Here is a 14,062-nt window from a genome sequence, read left to right on the forward strand (position 1 = left end):
ATGAAGATGAAGGGACAAAAAATGAAGCGTCTTTTCGCGTTTGGACTCGCTGACAGGTTAATAAATATGAAGTGATTATTGACAAAATGTGTTTTGACCATTATTATCCACAAACCCTAAAATTCTACACATGGTCGCCACGATCGTGCTAGTTTATCTAAATGATCTGGTTATACGATTTACATGGTGGTACATATGTTAAACGATTTATGATTTTGATTATTTACAACAAGCGTATTGACCATTTTCACCCACAAACTCTAAATTTTACACATGGTCGCCACATGGTCTTAATATTATAATTTTATAACTGAAATTACATTCATTAATTACACGATAGAGTAAACGATCACTAGTTTTTAACCAAAAGTATTGTTGTATATTCATTAATTACATGTTATACGTAAATGATGTTGTTATATATTTTACATGTAAATGATGCTATAATACAATTTACACGATCACAAAAAGATATAATGTTAAACGATAATATTGTACAATTAGATGATCGTGTTGGATATTACTTACAAGATGTTATTGTACATTTTACATATCAACGATGCTGTTATACAAGTTACGCGAACGTGAAGGATATTATTTAAACGACTGTGTAGTTATACGATTAAACGATAGTATTGTTGAATATAAACGATCGTGGTAATAAGTGTAATTGACCTCCGTTATACGTTTTATTGGATAGTGTAGAATATAAAGAGTGAAATGGAATACAAATTTCTCGAGTATAAAATAAAGAAATTTTCAAAATTTAAATTTAAAGATTTAAAGCTTTACAAACACTATAAATCATCTCTAAAATATTGAGAAAATTTTAGGTCAAAGGATGGAGAAGAATCAATGTATTTTTTAGTTGACATTCTTCTTTCATTTTTATTACTGTTTTCTTCTTGTGTTGAGATTAGTTGTCTCCATATCATTTTTGAAACTTGTCTTTTTTTACTCACCACCATTATTTTTCTTTTGCTTTTTTTTTTATTTCTCTTTTGTTTCCAGTTCTTATGTTGCATGTTCTTAACTGCTATTAGGGTCAATTTCTTCTTCAGTTTCGTTATTATCAACCTCATCATCTTCAATCAACTTTTGTTTCCCTTTTGCTGTATCTTTTTTATTTTCTTCCCTTTGTTTTTCTATTTTTTTTCTTCAACGATTACAATATTTTCCAATTGAATCTGGCTTCGTTTTGTTTTGTGTTCCTGCCTCCTATTTTCAGCTTCTTCTTCTTTTTTTCCATCCTCAACTTCAATCTTCTGAATGTAAAAAGAGAATGTGTTGTCAATGAATATGCGAGAAAATGTAGATAGTTATGCAATATAAAGATCGTTTAAATGCGTATACACGATTGTGTAAAATATATAAACTATCGAATAACATATATACATGATCATGAAACCAATTGAATAACAAAGAAATTAAAATGTGTGTAAACTAAACGAACAATCGTGTGAAATATATAAACGATCCTATAAATAAATAAATAAATATATATATATATATATATATATATAAACGATCGTTTAACATAAATAAATGATCGTTTAATATAAAGAAACGATCAATTAACATAATTAAACGATCATGAAACCAGTTGTATATTAAAAAAATTAAAAACTGTGTCAACTTTTGTATTTTTTGTGTTTCTAAATTTATGATTTCATTGTTCTCTTCTTCTTCTTCTTCATCTATCTGCAAGCACATAAAGTAAGAATGTTCAGAGACATCATGAAGAAAATACGTCCAAACAGAGTTAGACTTCTATCTTTGTCTATACGATATAAATTATATTTATTGTTTGGAAATGAATTAAACCTGCGGCAATATTTGTGTTTTGGGTGTTTCTAAATTTGTAGTTATTGTTTCCAAACTACTTTGTGTTTCCAAAACGACAGTTTCCTGTAAAGAAAAAGAAACAACATAATTGTGTTTTATTTGAAAATTAAGTAACATTAAACAAAAACAAAGGAGTACATAATGAATAAGGCACTAACCACAGAGCAATGTGTTGTTGCACACTTCATCTTTGTATTAACTTCTTCACTTTATCAAGAAGATCAAGGCTACAAGTAGGTACTCTATTTTTCTCCACGACTTTTGTATATGCAATTCCTTTCTCATTCTGTTGTTCTTGAAGTTTGGCTGATGGTGGTGGAACATTCAAGCTTCTCATAACCATTGTCAACATGATTTTTATTTCTTTTACTTCTTGTCTTAATAATATTTGTTATGTTTCTAGTTTTTCTTGATTTTTTCTAATTTCTCTTATTTCATGTAAGATTTTGTTTGTTTCATTGTTTTTTTCCATTTCTTTCTCTTTTTTTTTTATGTTGCTCTGTCTTTTCTTTTCTTTCCTACTTCTCAATATCTTTGAAATATTTCAAAATTGTTTGAGACTCTTTTTCTGATGAGTCTAGAGGTGTCATAGAGAACTACAAATAAAATGATACTAGATTATTAGTGAAAAAGTAGCAAATGTATTGATAAAAAGTGATAGATTTATATCATCATCTATTCAAAATAGGCATGGATAAAAATCTTTCATTGTCTATCTAGATAGACATATATAAAGCATGCTCTAAATTTACTTACATTCTCATATTCAAAAAAATTGATGTTTAAAGTCCTCCAGCCACTTGTTTCCAAACATTCCCATGTTACAATTGACGGCCCTTCAATTGCCAGCTTTCTTCCAAACCCAACATCTAAATTAGAAAGTCTTGGTATTGTCTCAAAAGCCCAATAGACTAAAGCTAGGGGAAACCCTTAAAGGTATACAACATCCTTGTCAATGTAGGATGCTTTTTTCAAGAATTGATATGTTAAGATGTATGATAACCTTCCCCATGGATACTCTTTAAAGATTTCTTCATTATCTAATATGTCTACATGTTGGAGATTTATGTGGTTGTGTTATTGCTTGGGAATTAAAAATGCTTCTAAGATATAGAAGTTAACTAGTTTTTCTTTCAATGAGTTTTCTTCATTGCGTAATGCTTTGAAAGTTCTTTCTATATCTCTTCTTGTTATAAAGTCATCATGACGGAAAAGGGCATTTTTCAGATCGTTTTCTTTTCTTTCTCCTAGATTTAACTCTGGCAATTTGTGACCTTTTAGTCTAGTCACAAAACAAAATTCTTTTAGCCCAAATTCTGCTATATGTCCATTGAAGTTGAAAGCAAGGACATTAGTTTTTTTTTTTTTTTTTTTTGTATGACATTGTTTTCTTAATAGAAAATTCAAGAATTGTGTTGGTATTTTGGCCATTTTAATGTTAAGGAATTGGCCAAAAGGACTGTTTGTCAAAACTCGAGAAAGAATTCTTTGGTCTATTTTGGACTTGATCTGATTCAATGTTTCTAAACAATAGTATACATTAATTCTAAGGTTTTTTTTGTTCATCTTACATAATAATGTCATTTGGATAGTGTTTTACCTGTAGAAAGACATAATAAACAGTATGTTCCAAACAAAGGTAAGTTTTAACAAACTTACAAATACAGAGCGCTATACAAAAAAAGATACACAAATATACAATGTTATACAGATAAATATTCACATTCTAGTTTGTTATCTTTATTTCTTTTTCTTTCTTAATTTTTCTTTCTTCTGTCTTTACTCTACACTTTATTGATTTGCTACATGATGCTTATTGCTTCTTGTTCACCATCTATTTGTAAAAAATAAAACTAATATAAATTATTCAATGAAATATATACAATGAGTATAGAAACAAACGTCTTTGTTTGCGGGATAGATCGTGATAGATATAGATAGATCGAAATGAATATAGATTCAGATCTCTTTATATGCGAGATAGATTGTGGTAGATATATATAGATGATGGAGATATATCGAAATGAATATAGATCCAGACCTCTTTGTATACAAGACAGATCATCGATCGCGGCAGTTCTGTTCAAGTAGTTACCCGGATATAAATGATTGACGAGGAAGATGGATGAAAAAGTGAGCAAGTTCCTTTATCTTTTTATAGTCTCTTCATTTTGATGGTATTTTTGTAATTATGAGTTATTGGAGTTTTTCTAAATGATCATTTATACTTATATATACGATCGTTGAAGCTACTCTACATGATTGTCTATATCTAAACTTTTTTGTCATCTTTTACTGTTTATTACCTTATCGTTTATATACATGGTATTGTACAAAATCGTGTTTGATGATCGTTTTTTATCGTTTATACTTTCATACATGATCAGACGCACATATGAGATAATCGTTAAAGATAATTTACACGATCGTTTAGATCTAAAGTCTTTTGTTATTATTTAAAATTTATTTTTTATTGTTTATATATTTGATAATTTACAAGATCGTGTATCAATTGTATATTATTCTACATGATAGTGTCTAATAATTGTTTATCAACATTAATCAGGCGCGCACAGACGATTAATCGCGCGTTCATTGAGATATTTTTTATATTTCGCATTGTGGGTCTATTGGCTTTTTTTCGTTTTTAAAATTGTTCTATAAAATATAAATAATTTATCGCTTGGTTATATTATTGAAAAGACCCCAATTAAAAATACATTTTTGTAATTTAAGAATTTTTTTTAGACCAACTTTGAAGTTGAGAGATTGGTGTGTAATATCATTTTATTTATTTTTTCGAGGGGAGATACAAAAGTCAAGTCATAGGTGTTAGGTAGACATTGAAAATGGAGACGCTAAAAATATCGCCATTCACCGTATTCAACTGCCACTGCGGTTCGTTTCTCCCGGCAGACTCCCAATTCCATCTTCTTAATTATTCCAGGTAAATTTCCTTTTCTTTCTCCTCAAACCTTAAATTTTTCTTTTAATTCTGTCATATTTCCATCTTCTTCTGATTCATCATTTCAATTCATTTTCCATATTTCAAAATTATAGATGAAATGTGAATTTTGAAATATGAAATTTAGAGGAAAACCTTCATACGAAAGTTTAGAGCCTTGGTTTGATTTTGACTGTTCTAATGTAGGGAAACCCTTGAGTGTCCTGTAATTTCAATTGGGCTGAATTTAAAACAACGTGAATCTAATATTTTCATTACAAACTTGTCTCATTTACCAATTCCGTTTGACATTATTATGTTTTGGGTGATAATTTCTAGAGGAGTTTAAATCTTAAATATAGTGTCTGAGGAGATAAAATAACTGTTGTACTCGCTTTTGAACCCGATTGATGACTGGTTGTGTTTTCAGGGAGAGTGCAAATTCATCAGGATCATGACTGAGTCAGTTGGGAGTAGGAACATGGATAAAAAGCTTATACAAATCGATATAAGCTCCGACACGGTTTGCCCGTGGTGTTTTGTTGGCAAAAAAAATCTTGACAAAGCAATTTCTGCTTCTCAGGATCAATATGATTTTGAGGTTGGTTCTTACTCTGTCTAGTATTTGGTTCCCTCTTATCTAGTCTATTGTCATCATATATATCAAGGTTTGGTCGATTTGACATACATTCATTCGAGCAATCCATTCAAAAAAGGTGTATTAACATATGAGTGATGGAATGCATCAATAGAAAATATTCCTCTTCTAATTTATGTCTCTCTTTATAGAACAGAGAAAATGTGTATTATTATCTATACAGAATTAGAACTGCCCTCTATCATAGTTGTGCAGTCTATCAAGTCTGATATTAGGACAAGTGTTAGCTTATGAATATAGTGTGAAATGGGGTGACATAATGTTGCAATTATCTGGACATAAAGTTGTTCTATTACAATAACATGTTGAATTATCAAATGTAAAGGTTTGAGTTATTAAGGTAATTTAGTATTTTCAATATATATCACGATATATTTGGTAGAAGCTTATATTGCAGTCCTACTACAATGAGTAAAATTCATGGAAGATGCGATGACTGTAGTCCTGACGTGCATTGTTTACCTAATTGTCAACCTATGACGTGAATTGTTTACCTAATTGTCAACCTATGTCACTTCGTAGAGTTAGACCAAGAATCAATGCCCATCCACCACATGATGAGAACTCTAATTCTCCCATAGTTTGTTGGTTGTAATCTTATTAACTGTTTAACATAATTTTGTAGTTGAATTGGCATCCTTTCCAGCTCAACCCTTCTGCTCCCAAAGAAGGTGTTGTTAAGACAGAATATTACAGGAGTAAGTTTGGAATTCAATCTGAACAGATGGAAGCTCGGATGGCAGAGGTTTTCCTAAAGAACAATTATGAAAGCATTCTCATTTGTGTTCTTTTCTAATCAATTTGTCAACCTTCAATGCTAAGTTACTATGAAATTTGGGTATCTTTCAGGTGTTTAGGGGTCTTGGACTGGACTATGACACTTCTGGGCTGACGTAAGTGTGAAGCATCTTAGAATAGACTTTGAAAGTATGATTTCTGCTAACACTTGCATTGTATTTTCAGGGGAAATACTCTAGACAGCCATAAGCTTATATATTTGGCTGGCCAACAAGGCTTAGGCAAACAACATGATCTTGTGGAGGAGTTATGCCTTGGATACTTCACTCAGGGAAAATACATTGGTGACAGGTATGTGGTGGAAATTTTGTCGACATATGTAGATTGTTAGCAAAAAATTTCTTTCCGTATTAACGGTGTAACGAAGCTGATCACATTGTCTAATTGTTGTAGAGATTTTCTTTTGGAATGTGCTAGAAAGGCAGGGGTGGAAGGAGCAGCAGAGTTTCTCGAGACCGCTGATAATGGAGTTAAGGAGGTATTGATACAAGTTATAGCCTCATATATACTTTCTTTGGTTTCCTAGACGTAGATGTGTTATTTTTATTCTACAACCCTTAGCAATATCCCCACTTTCACCTATGCCAACAGCAATTTTTTCGCTGCAAAATGAAGTTCTGTAGTAATTTTTTGGGCAATAACCAAGGGGAGTGACAATCCTGTGGTAATTACTGTTGCTGTTCTCTTATTTTCTGGAATTTATTGGAAATCGAGTTTTACTGGGAGGATGAAGAAGATACCAGGGAGTATAGTAGTTAGGGAATACAAAACAAATTACTTTGATTATGGATTCAGCAATATTTTGAGCTAAGTTGAATTTTCTAACTAAACGCCATTTTCATAAACTTGTCTTAAATCCATTCAATCATATTTAATGAAATCAGTGCCATGTTGAACCGCAAGAGGCAAGTTTCGAGTTTTCTGACATTCTTGTGTTAATACCAATACTACTATGATTCACCGTAGGTCAAGGAGGAGCTTGAGAAGTACTCGGGTAAAATTTCAGGAGTTCCCTTTTATGTTGTAAGTGAAATGCAATGAACTTTATCCATAAAGCTAGGGCAATTCTTTTATGTTCTCATTTTTGTTTTTCTCAACACAATCTTATCCCAGATCAATGGGAAGCACAAATTGAGTGGTGCTCAACCCCCTGAGGTTTTTCTAAGAGCTTTTCAAGTGGCAGGGAAGTGACTGAAACTTAAATGAAGCTTGAATTTAACCGTCAATAAGAATGTAACTTTCTGTTACTAAAATCAGTATTCTATACTTATTCCTGTATTTACTACCATAATGGAATACATTTTCAGATCAAACTGCTAATTATAGATAGAAATTTGTTTGCCAAGTAATGAAATACTTGGATGTACACTATTAGTATTATGCCATGCGGCTGTCCTTCATGCGATAGAGATTACATACCCAACTTCTAATAAAAGCAAGCACCTCTCAGTGCCTAAACGCCACACTTGTTCTTCTTTCGGGATACAAATGATAAAGATGAACTATGCGATAACTATCTAGATTTCCTTATTTATAAGAGTCATATTGCCTCTCTTTTAAGATACACAACCTCTTGGCATCAAGATACCACACTTGTTCTCCTTTGGAAACACAGATGATGGAGGTCAATCGCCAAAATGGAGTTTGTTTCCAAACTCCTTAATGCATGCGTTTAGCCATGTCCTTGCTACTTACTCTCTCGAGCAGTTGGCAATAAACGATAGCTAAGTGATGGAGTCAAGCTCAACTAAATGTGATGAACCTTATAAGTAAAGAGCTCTTATTAAGCACTTATCATGAACTAAAACTACTTATAACATTTCAACAGAAGTACAGTAAAGAAACACAAGATTGACATGGAATAAAATTGCAATGTATTGATAGATGTAGGTCTTTCGGTCATTGAAATAATAAAGTCAAAACATTACATTAAAAGTACAAAAATGGAAAATAAGAAGGTGAGTCGAGCCGCAGAGCATTCTTTGGCTCTTTTACAAGTTAGGGGAAAACATGGTGGTTTCTCTCTCTAATCTTACTCTAAGCTCTCACTCAGAAGTTGACCAGAGAAGAGGGGAAGAGATAAGAAACTTCTACAAAAGGGGAAAGGCTACTTCTTTCCGTCGGCTTTCATGGAGCTCTTTAGGGTTTGGTCCATTCAGACCTTCCTTTTCATGGTGAAGATGAAGGTCTTTTATTCTTTTGCACATTTCGGCGCCAAAAAGCAGCCTTGTTAGGTCACATCAACTCCAAATATCATTCGTGTCTTCTAGTGAATCTTTTCGAGTGATGATGTGGCATATCACCTAGTGAAGTAAATCGCGAAGCAATCTTCCTATCACATTAGCTTTCGCAAGCGTTTCTCCTACGATTCACTATAATTCTTCTTTACCTTAATATCCTACGATAAAATCACTAAAAGTATAGCAAAACAGGCGTGGAGACGTATGTAAACTATATTCTTATCTTTATAAATTTGTAGTAAAAGTTGCGGGTTTTGACACTTTACCCTGCATTTAGACATCATTCTTTTATCTAAAAGTCCACAATAACTTATATTTCTACAAGTTATCACACCCCCAAATTTAAAACAATGATGTCATCAAGTATAGCTCCATACAAATGTTTGTCCCCAAGCATCATTCCACACCTAAGACTTACCTTCCTCTTCTCATCCACTAAACTTCTGCATGTTAGTCTTATTCGATATTAGGGTTCATTCTCATCGCGTACTTTCTATTATGAAAATATTTCCATGTTTAAAATGCGGCAAGCTTGAGTCTCAAAATACCCTTGTTCATTCTTGAGAAAATATTGTTTTTAGTTTTTAGAAATTGCTAAAACTTTTGAAGAATTTTGAATCCTTTTTGGCGAAGAGATTTTTTTTGTTTATTTATCTGGTACATGGCATTGAGTGGGAAATCATAGGCACTCTATGAATTTGTTCCTCTGCTCAACTAACTCTTATCCCCACTTATTTACTTTACTCTCAAATTTTTATTGAAGTTTTGTTTCTTATTTTTGGTGAGAGGCGACAACATTGAAGCTCTTACTTTAATTGAATAAAAGAAGGGAAATTTTCATAAATATAACAAACCAGTAAAATGTTTACGATCGTATAACAAAACTCATTAAGTTAGCAATTTTTTAAATATTCCATGTTTGTCCTTCCCTTTTATCGTCTTTCTTCTCCTCTTTCCCTACGATTTGACTTTTTTCTTTCTATTGTCTTTCTTCTTTTCATCTTCTTTTTTTTATAGACTATTATTTGGTTCAAGATCGTGTATCAAATATAAACTTCTGATTTTTTATTTTTTTTACATCCAAGGGTGCTCAGTCATTAAAAAAAACAGCTGCTGCGACAAATATTCGTCAACCTCGTGATCAATATTGTGAGACGGATCACGTTCTGAAACTAGGCGATAAGACCACACGCAATAGGAATTGGCTACATTGAGGTTGCACACGATCAGAACGAGCAACTTGAAGTGTTGAAAACCTCACTGTATAATGCATTGTAGTTATGCGATAAGAAAGAGTTATGCATTGAGGCGAGAGGCATATAGCTGATGTCATAAGGTTGGCAGGCTGATTTGACCCTGTAACGATCCAATTTTTTGGACTAAGATGAGGTCACTACGTAGTACTAATACTAGACAATAAAACACACAAACTCATAAAAGACCGGTTACGATTCATTAAAAACGTTTAAAATATCACAAAAGTAAGTTTCGAGCCCTATTTTAAATTACGTTCCCAAGAGTTCCAAAATATAGTGCACAAATCATCAAAACCACCAATCAAATGTTCTAACCATGACTCGATCTGACAATGAAAAATAACAAGTAACAAAATACATCAGCGGAAGCATAAAGAAAACCAGACGCGTCCATACGGCCTTCACGCATCCTTCTTGCCCCTTGTCGGTCTGCCCCTCGCCATACCCTTACCTGAAAGAAAAATTTAAGAGAAAAAGGGTGAGTATAAGATATACCCAGTAATGGACCCACTACTGGGCCCGTTAGGGTAATAACAGTTAACTTCCTATTCAGGGGTACCCTACATAAACAGTCTAGTGGTTCCGTAGAATGCACACATCAGTCTCATGATCCCGAAGGATGCACATATCAGTCTAGTAATCCCGAAGGATGCACATATCAGTCTAGTGATCCTGTAGAATACACATATCAGTCGAGGAATCCCGAAGGACACCATGCCTGTAAGGTACACTACCCCATAGATAAAGCTAACCGTTACCCCACAGCCTATACTAAACCATCTACAACAGTCACATCCCGATAACGTTCAAACTAACAGTTCAGTCATAGGCTTAGCCAGTCAGACAATTTAGGTTTAAACAACTATCTCCTCAGTTGCTATGTAACGCTCCGAAAATTTAAGGTAAAATTTTTCTCGTTTTATGTAAAGTGCAAGTTGATATAATAATAATATAATATTAATTATATTATTATTATTAATATTTATTTTATTTGTTATAATATTAATATTGTAATTATTGTTATTAATCAATATTATAGAAATATTATTATTTTAAAACAATAAACATTATTATTACATAATATTAATTTATTATTTGTTTAATATTAATATTATTAATATATTATTAATATTACTTTATTATTATTATAATTTTTATTAATATATATATATAATAAAAATTATTATTTTTTAAAAACCCTAATTCGCGCCGCCCCCCCCTCATCCAAATTTTCTTCTCCTCTTCCGTTTCCTCCTTCCTCACGCCGCGCCACCGCCCCGAGCCCCATCCATCTCCTCTTCTTCCTCCATCCCTTCCTTCCTCGTCTCTGCACCGCCACCATCACCATCATCTCCGTCTCCGTCCTCTGCCCTATCCCCATCTCCGTCGGTGTGCGTAGCCTCGCCGGACGTTCGCCGCGGCCTCCAACCATTTCCGTTTCGCTTCCATCAGCCGACGCTTCTCCACCTCTCTCTGTTCGTTTCTACCACCGCCGGCTTCCTCTCCGTCATCAGCTCGTGTTTCCGACGCCGACAGAGCACAGAGGGAAGCGCCGTCGTCGCCGGAAGGGAAAAAGGATACACGAGCCGTGAGGTGAAGCCGACCCGACCCGGTTCCAAGCTGACCCGACCCATAATCCGTTTCCAGTCCGAGCCGAGCGAGCCGAGCCGCGAGCCGAGTGAGCCGAGCCGCGAGCCGAACCAAGCCGAGCCGCGAGCCGAACCAAGCCGAGCCGAGCCGAGAACCAAGCCGAGTTAAGCCGAGCCGAGCCGAGCCGAGCCGAGCCGAGCCGAGCCGAGCCACCTAAGCTTTCCTTCCTCCACTTCGGTTCACGGTGAGTTTTCGGTAAGGATTGTTTTGATGAATTCCCTAATGTTACCTCGTCCGATTCGAGTTTGAATGTTGGATTAAGATATGGCCCTACTTTTCTCCCTTGAAGGTAGTACAGAGTGGACGCTTAAGTTCTCGGGTTCCGCGGCAGGCCTGGTTGGAGATAGCTTCCTTTCCTTGGGTAAGTCAACGGATGTCGCTTCCGACCTTTTTTAAACGACTTCTACTAAAGTCATCAACTAAAACTTTCGTGTTTCGTTAGGTGGATCTGTCGAGCGTGGATTTCGATCGAGGGGCATAACCGAGTATCAGGTAAGGGTTTTCCTACTACTGGACCCGAGTCCAGGCTGAAAACGTAGTAATCCACAGGGGATTACACGTTAGTGACTGTACTGAATAACTGTATGCGTGTTGACTGTTAAGTACTGTTATTATATTTGTCTGATGTAAATATACTGTGACTGCGAGTTGTGGATTGAGATTTTATGTTGATGGACCTTGAAGTTACGGTTCAGTATGTAGTAAAACACTGGTCTGGATGTGGTTCATGGAATTTGGACGGGGATGGACAGTGAGTCCGGTTTTGGTTGGTTAGTCGATTGGACCTAGGGTTTTCCCTATTGGTGTGCGAATCGGTAATGCATATAGCAACTGAGGGTGTAGATGTTTAAACCTATACTATCTGACTGACAAAGCCTATGGCGGGACTGTGATATGAATGCCGTTGGGATGTGACTGATGTAGACAGTTTAGTTTGGACTGAGGGGTAACGGTTAGCTTCATCTATGGGGTAGTGTGCCTTACGGATATGTGCGTCCTTCGGGAGCACTAGACTGATATGTGCGTCCTTCGGGAGCACTAGACTGATATGTGCGTCCTTCGGGAGCACTAGACTGATATGTGCGTCCTTCGGGAGCACTAGACTGATATGTGCGTCCTTCGGGAGCACTAGACTGATATGTGCGTCCTTCGGGAGCACTAGACTGATATGTGCGTCCTTCGGGAGCACTAGACTGATATGTGCATCCTTCGGGAGCACTAGACTGATATGTGCATCCTTCGGGAGCACTAGACTGTTATGTAGGGTACCCCCGAATAGGAAGTTAACTGTTGTCCCCTAACGGGCCCAGTAGTGGGTCCCTTACTGGGTATGTTTATACTCACCCTTTCTCTTCTTTAACTTTTCAGGTAGGGGTACAGCGAGGGGCAGACCGACGAGAGGCAGGAAGGATGCGTGAAGGCCATATGGACGCGTCTGGTTTTCTTATCGCTTCCGCTATGTATTTTGTCAGAATATTTTGACTTGTGATTTTGAACTGGTGACTTGATATTTTATTTTGTGACTTTTTGATTATTTAAAATAGGGCCCGAAACTGTCTTTTGTAAGATTTTTAATATTTTAATGAATTGTAACTGGTCCGTTTTAAATTTTATGTTGAATGGTCGAGTTTTGGTGTTTGGTAGTGACCTCAGCTTAGTCCGGAAAGTTGGGTCGTTACATGCTATATGCATATCTAATTCACACATCATTGTGACATTTCTTTAAATCCAGTCAGCTAGTCAAATCATCACTTTGTAAAGTCACCTGACGATACTTCGACTCAATTCAAACCCTAGCGTATCCACAGGTAATCTATGTTATGCATAACGTCCACATTATGCATAACAATCATATTCAGTCTATAGCACAGTTCAATGGCGTATACTCAATGTACACAAGAGGTTTCCAAACTCTTAATCCTTCCACGACATAACTTCATAACCAGTGTCCCGGCAACAGACTTCAACTTTACATAACATTAAGACTTCATAGTCCATCGACATACTATTCCAGTTCACAACATAGCTCACCAACATAACTACAATACACAGAACATCTAGGCATCGATGTCTATCCGCAAAAACAACTCATTACATATATAATAGTACATAGGCTACAACTAACGGTCACGTTACCTTTAATCAGTCAAGAGCATATAAGTGATATGTATTAGTCAAACATGCGTCAATCCATTCAATACAGTTACTAACGTATAATTCCCATGTGGGTTACTACGTTTCCAGTCTCGGTCCGAGGTCCAGTAGTAAGAAATTCCTTAACTGAAATGTGGCTGAATTGCTTGTTCAATTCGACGTCCAAACAAATCCACCTAAACACAAACGTATGGGCTTAACAATGACATCACCGAAATCCACATTACAAACATTCCAAAGTAACTTCTACCGGCTTACCCAAATAAAGGAGAGTTGGTTCCAACTACACTTGTCGTAACACTCCTGAACTCGAGCGTCATCTCGCTAGCACCTTCAGGGGATCAACAGTTAACCCAACCAATCAGTCCAACATTTTAATCCGACATTTAAACCCACATTAACAAATGAAAACGTGAGGAATTCCTCACATTATCCTTACCAAAACTCACCGAGACTCAGGACGGATAGAACGGCTTACACGGCTCAGTGAACCAGGAGATTGGCTTAAAAAAATGGC

The 14,062-nt window shown here is 35.4% G+C and overlaps 1 protein-coding gene across 6 annotated transcripts; it reads left to right on the forward strand.

Annotated features, from left to right (window-relative positions):
* Positions 1 to 4,656: 4,656 nt before the first annotated feature.
* LOC103502411 (uncharacterized) lies at positions 4,657 to 7,708 on the forward strand. Of its 6 annotated transcripts, none has more exons than XM_008466348.3 (8): positions 4,657 to 4,792; positions 5,220 to 5,390; positions 6,073 to 6,192; positions 6,297 to 6,340; positions 6,411 to 6,536; positions 6,639 to 6,723; positions 7,212 to 7,268; positions 7,359 to 7,708. In XM_008466348.3, the coding sequence occupies exons 2-8, from the start codon at positions 5,244 to 5,246 to the stop codon at positions 7,434 to 7,436; spliced, it is 657 nt and encodes a 218-aa protein (XP_008464570.1). In that variant the 5' UTR covers positions 4,657 to 4,792; positions 5,220 to 5,243; the 3' UTR covers positions 7,437 to 7,708. The 6 variants fall into 6 exon arrangements, with proteins under 6 accessions (XP_008464570.1, XP_008464574.1, XP_008464571.1 ...); XM_008466352.3 differs by having other exon boundaries at positions 4,729 to 4,792; positions 7,212 to 7,239; XM_008466349.3 differs by having other exon boundaries at positions 4,733 to 4,792; positions 6,663 to 6,723.
* The last annotated feature ends 6,354 nt before the right edge of the window (positions 7,709 to 14,062 follow it).

Source organism: Cucumis melo, chromosome 7 (genome assembly GCF_025177605.1).
Source record: "Cucumis melo cultivar AY chromosome 7, USDA_Cmelo_AY_1.0, whole genome shotgun sequence".
NCBI lineage: Eukaryota > Viridiplantae > Streptophyta > Magnoliopsida > Cucurbitales > Cucurbitaceae > Cucumis > Cucumis melo.

What these genes read in the sequence shown, in the direction of transcription:
- LOC103502411 (XM_008466348.3), top strand. Translation starts at nt 5,244, where the DNA reads ATGACTGAGTCAGTTGGGAGTAGGAACATGGATAAAAAGCTTATACAA. An exon ending in AGGATCAATATGATTTTGAG is followed by an intron (nt 5,391 to 6,072) that starts GTTGGTTCTTAC and finishes ATAATTTTGTAG; the next exon opens with TTGAATTGGCATCCTTTCCA. An exon ending in TATGACACTTCTGGGCTGAC is followed by an intron (nt 6,341 to 6,410) that starts GTAAGTGTGAAG and finishes TTGTATTTTCAG; the next exon opens with GGGAAATACTCTAGACAGCC.